The sequence below is a fragment of the Lynx canadensis genome, chromosome B3 (assembly GCF_007474595.2).
Source record: "Lynx canadensis isolate LIC74 chromosome B3, mLynCan4.pri.v2, whole genome shotgun sequence".
Taxonomy (NCBI): Eukaryota; Metazoa; Chordata; class Mammalia; order Carnivora; family Felidae; genus Lynx; species Lynx canadensis.
The window spans coordinates 72,322,321-72,338,596 of record NC_044308.2 but is presented as its reverse complement, the minus strand read 5'-3'; the positions used below and the strand labels follow the sequence as shown (position 1 = coordinate 72,338,596).

At 41.0% G+C, this 16,276-nt stretch overlaps 1 gene segment (V, D, J or C); it reads right to left on the bottom strand.

Moving 5' to 3' along the window:
* Positions 1 to 4,943: 4,943 nt before the first annotated feature.
* On the bottom strand, positions 4,944 to 6,267 carry LOC115516224. The segment is given in 2 exon segments: positions 4,944 to 5,475; positions 6,122 to 6,267. Coding segments are annotated over 2 exon segments (360 nt in total).
* Between the last annotated feature and the right edge of the window lie 10,009 nt (positions 6,268 to 16,276).

Genomic DNA, 16,276 nt, shown 5'->3' with positions numbered 1-16,276 from the left:
GAAAGGGGGGAAATCCATGATTTAACTTCTCTCCTTCCAACAGAGGACACCATAAATCATTGACCCTCCTCATCTCCATGGACTGAAGAGATTTTCTACTTTCTTTGGGCCCAGTACTTTCCCTCACCGGGACCCAGTTTCCTTACTGATTCCTTTTAGTTTAATGATAGCTCAAGCTACACTTGAGGTGTGTTGTAAGTTCTAGGAATTGTATTTTTAAAGAAATACAAGCCAACCAGAAACTGTTTGAGGTGTACAATAGAGAGAGAAATAAAAAATGTGGCATTCAAGGCCCCTGGCTGGTTCAGTTGGTAGAGCATGTGACTCTTAATCTCAAGGTTGTGAGTTCAAGCCCCATGTTAGGTACAGAGATTACTTAAAAAGAAAATCTTTAAAAAAATGTTTTTTAAATAATTGGTTTTTTTAAATGTTGCATACATATAATAAACGGTTAGGAAAACAAATATTTACTATGGAAAAAAACTGCTCAGTGGCAATGTGAAATCTGGTAAAAAATTTATAAAGGAGACATGTGGGGGCACCTGGGTGGCTCTGTCAGTTGGACGTCCGACTTCAGCTCAGATCATGATCTCACAGTTTGTGAGTTCAAGCTCCTTTGTCGGGCTCTGTGCTGACAGTGCAGACCCTGGAGCTTGCTTTGAGTTCTGTGTCTCCCTCTGCCCCACCCCCTGCTCATACTCTGTCTCTATCTCTCTCAAAAATAAATAAACATTGAGGTGCCTGGGTGGCTCAGTTGGTTGAGCGTCTGACTTTGGCTCAGGTCATAATCTCACAGTCTATGGGTTCGAGCCCCACGTCGGGCTCCTTGCTGACAGCTCAGAGCCTGGAGCCTGCTTCGCATTCTGTGTCTCCCTCTCTCTCTGCCCCTCCCCCACCCATGCTCTGTGTCTCTCTCTGTCAAAAATAAATAAAACATTTTTAAATTTTTTATTTTTTTTAATTTTTTAATGTTTTTATTTTATTTTTTATTTTTTTTTATTTTTTTTTTCAACGTTTATTTATTTTTGGGACAGGGAGAGACAGAGCATGAACGGGGGAGGGGCAGAGACAGAGGGAGACACAGAATCGGAAACAGGCTCCAGGCTCTGAGCCATCAGCCCAGAGCCCGACGCGGGGCTCGAACTCACGGACCGCGAGATCGTGACCTGGCTGAAGTCAGACGCTTAACCAACTGCGCCACCCAGGCGCCCCTATTTTATTTTATTTTTGAGACAGAGAGAGACAGCGTGTGAGTGGGGGAGGGGTAGAGAGAGAGGGAGACAGAATCTGAAGTAGGCTCCAGGCTCTGACCTGTCAGCGCAGAGCCTGACGTGGGGCTTGAACTCACAGACTGAGAGATCATGACCTGAGCCAAAGGGATGCCCAACTGACTGAGCCAACCAGGCACCCCCCAAAAAAAATTTTTTAAATAAACATTAAAAAAAAAAAAAAAAAAAGGAAACCTGTAAACTGTTCCAGGTCCCCAAAAGTATAGAAGCCACAGGAGCACAGTGTGTTTGCTTCAAGCTTCTGGTGTTTGCGGACCACTGTTGGTGTTCCTGGGCTCATAGATGTATCACCACAGTCACTTGGCCATGTCTCTATGTCTCTTCACATTGTCTCCCATCTGTACGTGTCTGTCTCTGTGTCCAAATTTCCCCTGATTCTAAGGACAGCAGTCATATTGGACTAAAGCCCATCCTAATGACTTCATTTTAACTCTACTGCCTCTAGACCTATTTCTGAGTAAGGTCACATTCTGAGGTACAGGCAGCTACGACTTCAACATATCTTTTTTTAGGGGGACACAGTTCGACCCATGACACTAACCCTTGGAAGAAAACGAAAGCTACTCAGCATTCCAATCCCCACTCATCCTGTTTAGTGCCCTGATCCTCAGACGTGCAGGAAAATCCCCCAGATAGGTCTGTGACCTTACCCACAAGAAGAATAGAAAACAATGAGGTTAGAGAAGGCAGGGCCCATTGGAGGAAGGCAGGATAAGTCCTAATATGAGAGTGATTTAAAGTCTTAGGTCTCTCATGGAACCAGTGGCAGACCCATACCCCTCTGAGGAAATCCTCACATATTGAAGAGCCGAGATACCGCCCCCAAGAAAAGTTTACCACTAGTGCCGACACAGCCAGCAGCTGACAGAGCAGACCAATCCAGAGAAAGGCTTCACACGGCTCCATGCCACCGGCATTGGCCTGTCAGGTAAGCTTTTCAGCTCTGCCCCCCATGTTTATTCTCAGAATCCCCACAACAACTTTTTCACCTAGGAATTTTTCTTTTGTTTTGTTTTTATGGGAAGTAAACAACATCAACAACAAAAGATGGCAATCTTTACATGCATGCAAATCTCCAGAGTTTGAGAGTAAAGGGAATTGTACTCTCCTGTGGATTCTTCTGTTTTTTCCTCTTCACCATCAAACTGAATGAGAGCTTTATGATGTTATTCCTTTGGGGTTGAACTATCACTGCCATTGTCAAAGTAATTCCTCTCCCCTCAGCTGCATTTTCTTCTTCTTTTATTTCATTCTCTTCCCACTTTCCCCTTTGGGTAATAATGCCTCTGATGGTTTACAAGTGAGCTGGAAAAAATCCGTAGGAAGACTAGTTGTTGATGGTTTAAACACTAGAATCAAGGGGCGCCTGGGTGGTTCAGTCAGTTAAGCTTCCGACTCTTGATTTCAGCTCAGGTCATGATCTCACAGTTTATGAGTTCAAGCCCCAAATCAGGCTCTGCACTGACAGCATGGAGTCTGCTTGGAATTCTGTCTCCCTCTCTCTCTGCCCCTACCCCACTTGTGCTCTCTCTCTCTCTCTCAAAATATGGAAGTATATAACTTTTAAAAACTAAAAAAAAAAAACAAACAATAGAGTCAAAACACCAATATAAAAGGTAGGGTTTTCAATACACCACACATATACTCTTCAGTGAACTGAAAAGAACCTCCTATATGACCAAAGGGAATTTTCTGTCTCTTTCCTTGTTTGCCAAAGCAATGAGAGGGCTATACACTTATTCACTATTTCTTGAGCAACAACAGTATACATGGCACTGTGCAGGACTCTTAAGAACACATGGTTCTTCTTCCCAAATATTTTGTTTGGTTAAAAACATAAGACAACACCCTTTTAAACAAGCAATCACTGAAAATAGAATATGCCTAAAGAAGTGTTACTAACAATATGTTAGTAACAATATGCCAATTCATATTTGTATCCAATGGCGATATTTAGGTGTCATTAAATTTTGGGGTTCAGATCCAAGCTATTTAAGACATCTTGGTAAAACTTTATGATATTTCGGGGCGCCTGGGTGGCTCAGTCGGTTGAGCATCCGACTTCGGCTTAGGTCATGATCTCACAGTCTGTGAGTTCAAGCCCCGCATCGGGCTCTGTGCTGATGGCTCAGAGCCTGGAGCCTGCTCCGGATTCTGTGTCTCCCTCTCTCTCTGCCCCTTCCCTGGTCATGCTCTGTCTCTCTCTGTCTCAAAAATAAAATAAAAACATGAAAAAAAAAAAAGACTATGCCACTAAAAAAAAAAAAAAAACTTTATGATATTTCCTATTACTAGAATGTTCCTTTCTTCTGTGGTCAGCAATCTGCCCTTTACTTTTTGTTCCATATAATATTCTGGTTTCTCTTCAAATCATGTATCTTTCACTTTTTACTTTTTGTTCCATATGTAAACACCTGCTGAACACCTACTATGTAGGGAAACACTGGCACTGTAGGGACCACTTCCTGAAACACTTCCTTATTAATATAATTCCAAGTGCAAGGAAGTAGAGAATAGTGGTTAAAACCTCAAGACCTGGGGTCCAGAGTCCAGGATTCCCAGATCAAACTTGACTGAGCAGCGGAATTACCAGAGAGATCTTTATGGAAAATACAGTCTCTGGGCCCCAGCCCTGAAAACAGATTCAATTAATCTGGAAAACAGCAACCCCCCCCCCCCTTTCCAAAAGTCCAGATACTTCTGATGAAAAGGTTTAGAAAACACTGGCCTACCCTCGGGCATCAGTCTATAAAGTGAGAGGGTCATATCTGGGGTAGTAAGACCAAGATAATTTAACAAGGATATGGGAAGAATAAATTACAACTTCCATTCATATCTATTTTTACATTAAATATCAGGAAAGAGATTGAGTTTTACAAATAGTTTATACACTGGGGCACCTGGGTGGCTCAGTCGGTTAAGCGTCTGACTCTTGGTTTCAGCTCAGGTCATAATCTCACAGTTCCATGAGTTTGAACCACGCATCTGGCTCTGCTCTGACAGCGTGGAGCCTGCTTGGGATTCTCTCTCTCTCTCTCTCTCTCTCTCTCTCTCTCTCTCTCTCCTTCTTCCCCACTTGCATGCTCTCTCAAAATAAACTTATAAAAAATAAAACTTAAAAAAGAGATAGTTTATACACTGATCAACACTGGCATCCTCACTGTGTCTGTATGTTAGATTCTAAGCAAGATACCCAGATGGCTGGGTTAAGGTTCCACACTCCGGTCTGTTGGTAGAAACTACTCACTCATTTATTCCATTTCCACTTCTTATGATATTATCCAATGTCAACTAAACTATTCTTTTTTCTTTTTAACGTTTATTTATCTTTGAGAGAGAGAGAGAGAGAGAGACAGAGAGCATGAGTGGGGGAGGAACAGAGAAGAGACACAGAATCTGAAGCAGGCTCCAGGCTCCGAGCTGTCAGCACAGAGCCCAATGCGGGGATCAAACTCACGAACTGTGAGATCATGGCCTGAGCTGAAGTCAGATGCTTAACTGAACCACCCAGGCGCCCCTCAACTAAACTATTCTTTACAAGATGGACACATGTCTTAAAAATATTACTGCAAAGAAGCAGAAGCTGGCAGATAATATTTAAAGGCAAAAATAATCTAGTGAGATCTCAAAAGAAAATCCTCACAAGTGTTTCAGTTATCCAGAAAACTGTTTGAAGTACTGATCTGTAGCACCATTACTGAATCAACCCCTACAAGCATATTTTCCCATGTCCATCTGCTCTCACATAGTGTGTCTGCACTCAAAATGTTTTCTGATAGTGCCAAGTGGACATGCTTGGGGCACGCTGAATCAGGGAGGAAAGCAGTTATGGCTCCCCTCTTTTCCGCTTCCTGCAAAGGCTGTGCCCCTTCCTGTTTCTGCTCAGCTCTTCATAGGCTCCCTGCCTCTGTGCCCTCCAGAGCACAATAGTAAGTGGCAGCATCTTCCACCTGCACCTGGGGGATAAGCAGCAGTGAGGAGAATCGCTCATTCGTCATGTTGTAGCGTCCCTGCTGAGAAGACCTGGAACCCCGAACCAGGAGTCTTGGAGCGTGTCCTGGGATGTGAAGGTACCAGAAGAAGGTGTAAGCATTAGATATAGAGTGATTGCAGGAGATTTCCACCACAGCGCCCTCCGGAGAAGCCATGCCAGGAGGCTGAAACACTTGGTCCTTGCTCTCTGCAACTGCAGGAAACAAATAAAGAAGGGTTGTGATTTTTGTGCTGCTATCGGGCTTGCTGATTGCCCCTGTGGCGCAGTGAGTATTAACAAAGCTGGTTTTTCTGTTTTCTTTTTTTTTTTTAATTTTTTTTTCAACGTTTATTTATTTTTGGGACAGAGAGAGACAGAGCATGAACGGGGGAGGGGCAGAGAGAGAGGGAGACACAGAATCGGAAACAGGCTCCAGGCTCTGAGCCATCAGCCCAGAGCCTGATGCGGGGCTCGAACTCACGGACCGCGAGATGGTGACCTGGCTGAAGTCGGACGCTTAACCGACTGCGCCACCCAGGCGCCCCTCTGTTTTCTTTTTTAAGCGAACCCAAATTGGGGCACCTGGGTGGCTCAGTCGGTTAAGTGTCTGACTCTTGGTTTCAGCTCAGGTCATGATCTCACGGTTTCATGAGTTCAAGCCCCACATCTAGCTCTGCTCTGACAGCGTGGAGCCTGCTTTGGATTCTCTCCCACCCGCCGCCCCACCCCACCCCTCCCACCCCTCCCACACCTGCATCTCTGTCGAAAATAAATAAAAACTTAAAGAAAAAAAGTGAGCCCAAATTTAAAACAGTGGCATATGTTTTCCCAAGACCAGCTGGGGAAGGAGCCTACTCACGCTTCCAAGGAGAGCTGAGGAGGAGCCCCAGCCACACTGCCTCCAGAGCACTCTGCAAAACCATGGCCAGAGTGCAGCTGGTCTCACGCCCCAGCTGGAAGTGTGATCCTCGCCAGGAAGCTGATGTAAGGCTGCCTATTTTGCATTTTCTTCTTTGTGTCAATGACATCATCAGCTAGAATCTGCCAAGTGTAGAAGAGTGACTCCAGCTGTAAGGCTACCTAATAGCGACTTGAACGGAGCTCTTTTCTGAGACAGTGGTCTTATAGGGAAGGTATCCTTCTGGAGGTCACCATAGTTGGGCATATTCATTCTAGAACCTTGCTTTCCTTCTCTCAGGGTGTCAGAAGGACTCCCATAGTTGATGAAAGATGGCTTCATCATTCAAATTAAAGTGAAAGGGGTGCTTGGGCAGCTCAGTCAGTTAAGCATCCAAATTTTGATTTCGGCTCAGGTCATGATATCACCATTCATGGATTTGAGCCCTATGTTGGGCTCTGTGCTAAGGGAGCAGAGCCTGCTTGGGATTCTCTGTCTCTCTCTGCCCCTCCCCTGCTCATGGGCTCGCTCTCTCTCACTCGCTCTCTCTCTCAAAATAAATAAACATTTAAAAAACAAAACACAAATTAAAGTCATGTATTCCCACAACAAGTATGCTGAACTTATCACACGGGATACAATGACATGCGAGCATATTAAAATAATGATCAGGAGGGGTACCTGGGTGGCTCATCAGTTAAGCAGCTGACTTTGGCTCAGGTCATGATCTCACGGCTTGTGAGTTCGGGCCCACATCAGGCTCTGTGCTGACAGCTCAGAGCCTGGAGCCTGCTTCAGATTCTGTGTCTCCCTCTCTCTCTCCCCCCCCCCTCTCTCAAAAAAAATAAATAAACATTAAAATTTTTTTTTAAATTTTGATCAGGAAATTTTTAAAAATAATTTTAAACATTAAATTTAAAGTTAAATTAAAAATTAAATATTAAATTTTAAATATTTTTTAAATAATGATCAGGAAATCCTAGTAACTTGGATGGATGAGAGTTGAGTTTTTTAAGGCACAAAAATTCCTGTGCAAACATATTCATCAAAACATGATTTTGTGCACCCAAGGTTGTCTCTAAAAAAGTATGGAAAGAAATGCTCAGTTATACATTTCTGTAACCAAAAGAAATTGGATCAAGGAAACTCCAAAAGCTGCATTTCGAGATGACTCTTTCGGATGGTACCTATTCTCATTTTCTAGCATGAGACTGTGTCCTCTGTGATGAATGCAAGACTTAATAGCTCTCCCATGGTTTTTATTGTTTTATACAGATTTTCTTGGAGTTTTATTTTTAAAAGAAGAGTAAACAAGGTTTGTGGCAATACGAGTTTATACAGTAAAGAGTTTTATGTGCACAACCACCACCTAGTGGATGATGTGGGAACTGATGAAACATCATTTCCCACCCTGCGGCCTGTCTTTGTAGCTTCTCACATCTTGAGGTGATTTCATGCCCTTTGTTTTGTTCAAATTCTTCATCTTTATTCAATTTCCATAAAGATATAAAGGTTGACCAGAGGAAATACCTACCTCCTGGGAAGATTTCTGGTTATTAAAAGATGTTCTCCATTCAGGTGAGTGGTTATTTAACACATACTTCCATGGAATGAAATATGTCTCTAAAGATGGTTGCTTTATTCATTTCCTTTCTTCTTTTTTTTATAGTCTCCCTTTCAGGTCAGGGGAATCTGTTCCTTCCTTAATAGTATCTCATTTTTATACTGGGAGATTCTTTAATAATGATAAGATAATTATTTAGGCCCAACAGAGAAAATTTATTAATATTTTTGACCCCAAAAGGTTTCCAAATAAAACACAGAATTCCAGTATGACTGTAGAATTAAGATGGGAAAATAAAACATAAGTGCAAGGACTAATATAGCTACTGGGTTTAATTTGAGCTCTGAAATTCCTGACAAGTGAAACATAAAAGGAAACACAAAGGGAATACAATTATACAAAGAAATGAATTAAGTGTTCAAGCAGCTTTTTCCTGAAGCCAAGTGACATATAGATATAGATAACTTAAAATTCTTTTTAGGTTACTGGTTACATACTCCCGATTCAAAGTTTCCCACAACTGCACAGTATTTTTGCGTGTGCTTCCTCCACATTTACTTATACAGTCCCTTAGTGGTGGACTCATAGGCTGCTTCCAAGTTCCACCAACATAGCAATGAACATATTTTGATATTTCCCCTTACGAAAGATGCAACAATTTCTTTGGGGCATGTAACCAGCATGGATTGTGCAAACATATTATATACACACACTCAATTTCAGTAATTAATCATCCAAAGCAAGGGCACCCGGGTGGCTCAGTTGGCTAAGCATCCAACATTTGATTTTGGCTTGGGTCATGATCTCACCTTTCGTGGGTTTGGGCCCCATGTCAGGCTCTGCACTGACAGTGTGGAGCCTGCTTGGGATTCTCTCTCTCCCTCTCTCTCTGCCTCTTGCCAACTTGCTCTCTCTCTCAAAATAAATAAAATAAACTATTGAAAAAAATCATTCAAAGCAGCGATAGCCATTTACACTTCCACCAGCAGTGCATGAGCATTCCAGTCTCTCTACATCCTCAACAGCATTTGGTATTTTTAAAATTATGAAAAAATATCATAAAACTGTCTAAATTTTGCCAATATGCTGAGTGTGGAGTCTCATTTTAATTACCATCACCCTTTACTAGTGAAACTAAGCCATTGGTCTTTTCCTTTCCAATATTTCCTATTCAAATGATTTGCCCATTTTTAAATTAAGTCTGTAGTTTTTTCCCAGTAAATTATAGGAGTTCCTCATAGATGAGTACCTTGATGTGTTCAACATCCCAAATACTTTCTTCTCATATACCCCTAATCTCTTAACTTTGTGTATGATGTCCTTTTTTTAATGGAAATCCTTAACCTTGTTGAAGTCAAAGTTATCACTTTTTTTCACTTATGATTTGAGGTTTAGGGACTTTGACTTAGAAATCATTCTCCACCCTACGGCCGCAAATGTATTTTCCCCCATTTTATTTTACCATCATACACACACACACACACATATATATATATATATATATATATATATATATACACACACACACACACACACACACACACAGGTTATTTTATATTTTGGTTTTAATTCATCTGAAATTTTCATGTATATATAGTGTAAGAGGAAAGGCAACTTCATTTTTCTCCATAGAGCAAGTTTTCCCAACACTATCTACTAAATAATCCACCTTTCCCCCTCAGATTTGTGGTACCATCTTTATTAAATATTAAAGTTATCTATTAACTTGGTTTCTTCCTGAGGTTTATATTCTGTTTCATTAATCTAGTTGTTTCTTCAGCAACACTACCATACTGTGTTTATTATCTTAGCTTTATCAAGCAATGTGCTTTGTCAAGATTCCCCTTTCATCAGTCAGAATTCTAGATACATTTCAGTGAGATCCGCTCTAGCCATTTGAAACAGAAAAAGAATATATTAAGAGATATTACATAGATCACAGACTCTCCAGAAGAGGCAGAGTGTGAAATAGGGTTCAATGTTATACAGCCAGAAACAATGCTCACACACACCACAGGGAACACTCTAATCAAGCAATCAGATATCATCACTGCTCAACACCAATACTACAGACTCACTCAACCAGCTACGAAGGCACTCAGTACTGAATATACGAAGCTTTTAGATTGCTACCCTGCTAGACACAGTCCCTGCTGCACACACCAAAGGATACATCCGCGCACCTAATACTAGAGGATGATAATGAACAGAGGTAGTAGTGGCCCATCCCTGTCTTGCTTGTGACATAAAGAGAATGCATTTAAATATCCCCATGAGAGAGACTTCTTTCGTAGTTTAGGATATGCTCAATTTTGAGACTGTTCCATGTGGATTGGAAAAGAGTGCACTTTCTGCACATCTCACAAAGTTCCCTTTGTTTTTGTTTTTTTTTTTTTTTTTCAACGTTTATTTATTTTTGGGACAGAGAGAGACAGAGCATGAACGGGGGAGGGGCAGAGAGAGAGGGAGACACAGAATCGGAAACAGGCTCCAGGCTCTGAGCCATCAGCCCAGAGCCCGACGCGGGGCTCGAACTCCCGGACCGCGAGATCGTGACCTGGCTGAAGTCGGACGCTTAACCGACTGCGCCACCCAGGCGCCCCCACAAAGTTCCCTTTGAATATACCTCTATCAGCTTCTACTTCTAAACGCCTATCTCTACAGGCAGCTCAAAATCAGTACAAGAAGACTAGCGGAGGACAGATGCTATGCTTTCCCCCTCCACTCTTCTCTTTACTTTAGCCCCTTTACTCAGTAAAATTTTCTCTTTCCTCTCAAAACTAAAAACAAACAAACAAACAAACAAAAAAAACTCATGTTTATGAATGGAAAAAGAGGAATTCAGGTGTGGAAAGGAAGGAAAAGGAAAGGAGGAATAGGGAGATAGTGTTGATTTCATGGATAGTAGCCAGCCAGAATGCCTTGGTATAGACTCAACAGATATTATGAAATGATCTATATATATCTCATCTAAGAATAACTTAAACATAATATTTATAACAAGATAAAATTATAGTCCTTTTGAATTCTTTCTAAGAGAATTTCAAGTGTTTAGGGTAGTGATTAAAGAAAACAAATAACACTAAGCAGGTTACAAAGAGGAAAGAATGTGCTTATTAGTTACAGAGAAGGGCACATGATGGTGGAGTGAGAGATAATAACTAAAGGAAAAAAGAGAAGGAAATAATGGTGAAGTCTTCAGATTGCAAAAGGCAGCATGCATGCAATGTGACCTTATCTGTGAATTCTTCAGATTCTTCAAATAGATTTTTATAAAGTCTATTAAAAATTAATTACTTATTGGGGGCGCCTGAGTGGCGCAGTCGGTTAAGCGTCCGACTTCAGCCAGGTCACGATCTCGTGCTCCTTGAGTTCAAGCCCCGCGTCAGGCTCTGGGCTGATGGCTCAGAGCCTGGAGCCTGCTTCCGATTCTGTGTCTCCCTCTCTCTCTGCCCCTCCCCCCTTCATGCTCTGTCTCTCTCTCTCCCAAAAATAAATAAACGTTGAAAAAAAATTAAAAAAAAAATTAATTACTTATTGTAATTTTGTCTGGTAGAAAGTGCTGAAGAGACTGTGCTCTGTGACCCAGGTTGACTGAGTCACAACAAAACAGCATGAGTGAGGTTGGTGGAAATGGCAGGGTAAAGACCTCCAGAAAGTCACTCCTTAAACAATGAGAACATTGGTGAAGAAAAAAAAAAAATTGTCAAATTGAATTTTTTTGAACTCCGGAAGTAACCTAAGCCTGGCAACCATTGAAGGAGCATTTGTTAAAGAAAACTGGCTGAACTTTGGTAAGAACAGGGAAAAATTTAACAGCACCTTAATTTACCCTTCTCCCCAGCTCTGCAGTAGCCTTGAAAACCAAAAACCTCCCAACGTGGTGAAAAACAGCAGCCTAAAAGTCACTGGAGAAATTAACTGAAACTGGTTTGGAACTCTCCAAAAATGTATTCTCAGAGAATTGTCATTATTTGACCTGTTTGGCACATCCCTAAACTTCTAGTGGTAGGACTTGCATTTATTTGACCTGACTCAGAGTTCACTCATTTCAGACAAGTTTTTCCCCAGGGGCACTGATTGAAAATAATCAGTTCCAATTGTTAATATTGCCATTGTCTGAGAAAATGACAACAGGGGGACAAACAAGAAGCTGACCAAAACACTTACAGGGAAAAAGTGAGAAATAAGATGTCTATGGGGGCCCTGAAAACTCCAACATATTCCTGGGAATCTACAAGGCCACACACAAGCATGGAGAAGGCCGTGTGAGTGCCAAGAACCATGTGAAGTCCCATGAAAGACCTAAGGAGGCCCTAATCTGTCACCTAGCACTGATCCAAAAGCTCCATAAAAGCTAGAAGTGAAGGCTAAGAAAGAGTTGTACGCTACCCAAATATTGAAAGAGTGCCCAACCGGCACACAAAGCCCATTGGCAAAGGGTAGGAAGCCTACCGGTTCCAGGCATTTAAGAATCTCTGTCCAGTCATTAGCTGACCCTTAAGCTTAATTGGGCAGAAACGTCAGCAGCCACATATGACAAAAAATACAGACTTCACAAATTAGTTCAGAACAGTGAATAAACAAACCCATAACAAACACAAAAGATAACAACAAAATCTGATTTCCAGTGTTGCTATATTACATTATTTTAAATGTCCTGTTTTCAATTTTAAAAAGTGATAGCACATGCAAAGAAACAAGGAGGTATGGTTCATACAGAGAAAAAGAGGAGTCAAAGAAAAAAAGAGCTAGGGGAGGTTACACAGTAGACTTCCCAGACAAAGACTTTAAGTTAGCTACTTTAAATATCTTCAAAGAATTAGGAAAACCACGTACAAATAATTAAAGAAAACTCTAAGAATTATGCCACACCAAATAGAGAATATCACTTACAGAGAGGTAAATTGTAACAAAAGAACCAAAAAAAAAAAAAAAAACCCTAATAAATTTAAAAGGATTAAAATCATACAATTTCCTTTTATCACAATGGAATGAAATTAGAAATCAGTAAGAGAAGGGAATTTGGGATATTCACAAATATGTCAATATTAAACAAGACACTCCGAAGTTAAACTGTCAAAAAAAATCACAAGGGAAATCAGAAAATAATTTGAGGGGCATGTGGGTGGCTCAGTTGGTTAAGCATCTGACTTCAGCTCAGGTCACAATCTTATGGTTCATGAGCTTGAGATTCCACATCAGATGAGCTCAAGCCCCACTTCAAATGAGCCCTGCTTCTCTCTCTGTCCCTCTCCCTCTGCCCCTCATGGGATTCTCTCTCTCTCTCTCTCTCTCTCTCTCTCTCCCTCCTTCCTCTCCCCCTCGCTCTTCCCCTCACTCACTTGCACTTTCTCTCTCAAAAAAGAGAAAGAAAGAAAGAAAGAAAGAAAGAAAGAAAGAAAGAAAGAAAAGAAAAGAATTTGAGATGAGTAAAAATAAAAACATAATAAAATCCCACAACAAGGGGTGCTGGGGTTGCTCAGTTGGGTAAGCAACTGACTCTTGATTTCAGCTTAGATCATGATCTCACAGTTCATGAGTTCAAGCCCCAAATCAGCACTGTCAGCACAGAGCCTGTTTGGGATTCTCTCTCTCCCTCTCTCTCTACCCATCCCCCAGTCAAGTTATCTCTCAATAAATAAATAAATAAACAAACAAACAAACAAACATTTTTTTAATCCCACGACAAAACGTATGGGATACAACTGAAGCAGAGTTGAGAAAAATTTATAACTAGAAACACCTATATTATAAAAAGAAAAAATCTCAACAATAACCTAACTTTCCACCATAAAAAAAAAAAAAAACTAGAAAAAGAAGGGCAGACTAACCTTAAAACAAGCATAAGGGGGGAAAAACAAGTATAAGGAAGGAAATAATAGAGTATATAAATGAAATAAAGAATATAAAACAAAAGAGATTAACATACAAAACCAAAAGTTGGTTCTTTGTAAAAATGACCAAGAAAAAAGCAAAAGAACATTACAATTACTAAATTTTGGAATGGGAGCATTACTACCAACCTTACAAACATAAAAAGGACTGTAAGGGAATGTTATGAACAATCATATGCCAGTAAATAACCTATATGAAATGGACAAATTCCTAGGAAGATACAAACTACCAAACCCAACTCAAGCAGAAATAGAAAATCTGAATAGACCTATAACAAGTGAAAAGATCAAGTTAGTGGGGCTCCTGGGTGGCTCAGTCAGTTAAGCATCTGACTCTTGATTTCTGCTCAGTCATGATCTCACAGTTGGCAGGATCAAGCACTGTGTCAGGCTCTCTGCTGACAGCGTGGAGCCTGCTTAGGATTCTCTCTCCCTTGTGTGCTTGCTCTCTTGCTCTCTCTCTTTCTCTCTCTCTCAAAATAAATAAACTTAAAAAAAAGAAAAGATCAAGTTAGCAATAAAAAAATGTATCCCAGAAATAAAAACCCCAACCCAGATGGCTACTTAAAGAATCAATTCCAATCCTGCACAAACTCTTCTAAAAAACAAAACAGAAAGGAATGCTTTTTTCCACGTCATGATTATGAAGGAACAATGCTGAGCACTCTCATGATGCTGCCCAAAGCTAATTCTCCTAAAACTTCACAGACTATTCCTTTTTAGTCTCTTTCCCTGACTTTTCTTTCTTTTCCTGGGCATCTGATAAGATCCCATTCCCAGACCTTTACCTCCTGCCTTTATCTCTTAGCAGTATCTGTATCTCTGGTAGTTATTTCAAAGACAAAACTTTGGGGAAGTAGGTAAACTATTTTTTTTTTAATGTTTATTTGTTTCTGAGAGAGAGAGAGAGACAGAGCACAAGCAGGGGAGGCGCAGAGAGAGAGGGAGACACAGAATCTGAAGCAGGCTCCAGGCTCTGAGCTGTCAGCACAGAGCCCCACGTGGGGCTCGAACTCATGAACCGCGAGCTCATGACCTGAGCCGAATTCAGACGATTAAGTGATTGAGCCAGCCAGGCGACCCTATTTTATTTTTTTATTTCTTTAAATGTTTATTTATTTATTTTATTTTGAGAGAGAGAACAAGCACACACAAGTGGGTAAGGGCAGAGAGAGAGGGAGAGAGGGAATCCCAAGCAGGCTACACACTGTCAGTGCACAGCCCAAATAGTGAGATCATGACCTGAGCTGAAATCAAGAGTTGGACACTTAACCGAGTGAGCCACCCAGGTGCCCCAATTTTTAAATAACTGTCTAATCTGACAGGGCTCTGTATACGATCATGTAAGTGTGCACGGCCAACCCCCAGGAGAACTATTCACATCACAGACCTAGAGATGTGTGTCTCCATTACAATTTTTCAGCAAATGGGAGTAAAGCAGCTTGATTTCACAAAAATCAGTAATCTCAACCACCTTATAACTAATTGTAATTCACATGCAAAGGCCATGATGACCCTGATTTTGATAATCCTAGTGAGTAAGGACCACAAAGGAAACTAATTATCTTGTTTTTTTTATTTTTTTTAACGTTTATTTATTTTGGAGACAGAGAGAGACAGAGCATGAATGGGGGAGGGTCAGAGAGAGAGGGAGACACAGAATCTGAAACAGGCTCCAGGCTCTGAGGGGTCAGCACAGAGCCCGACGCGGGACTCGAACTCACAGACCGTGAGATCATGACCTAAGCCGAAGTCGGCCGCTTAACCGACTGAGCCACCCAGGCGCCCCATGAAACTAATTATCTTTTAACAGAAAAACTTGATTCTCTTTACTTAAGACACATGATTATTTTTTTAATTAATTTATTTTGTAATTGACATCCAGGTTAGTTACCACGTAGTGCAACAATGATTTCAGGAGTAGATTCCTTAATGCCCCTTACCCAAGACACATGACTATTACTAAACAAGCCAAAATCTAACATCCTTTTCACGCAAAATCTGACTCCTTTCTGGACTTTCAATTTCTGTAATGGTTTCCTGAGCTGACCAGCCTCCCCTCACGGCAAGGAGTTTTACTTTTGCCCCAGTAATCTATTCTAAAGCATCACGTACAAATTCTACAAAGAGATTTTAATTCTCTGTTATTTCGTTTTGAGTGTTTTTGAAATCAAAGAAATAATTCTCAGGGTTCTTTTTTCATTTTTCTCCTGGAATTCATCTTTACACACTAACGGGTGTTCTCCTCAGTGTGACGAGGCTTTATGATTCTCTGCCTCCTGGATACATTCCGAGTGCATAGCTTGGTTCATTGGCCACACTGATTCATTTACATAAGTTAATCACCTTATAACCGCAACAGTTTTAATAAGGTCCACTGGGGAATCCAGCATGCCTTTGTTAACTACTTAGTCTTACCACAGAGAAACATTTAGAGACAGAGAGTAATCAGTGAGACAAGTGTTATAATGAATCGCCAGAGGCATCCTCTAGTCTTATCTGTGATATTGGCAGAAGCCATAGGAACACAGGAGATTAATTAAAAAGTTGGATTTTCCTCTGGGTCATCTTAAGAAGTGGTCCCTGTTGACCTGTAATTTGTCAAAAAGTAACCAAACTCTAGGCTTCTTCCTTGCCTGAACTTTGTGCGTGTTT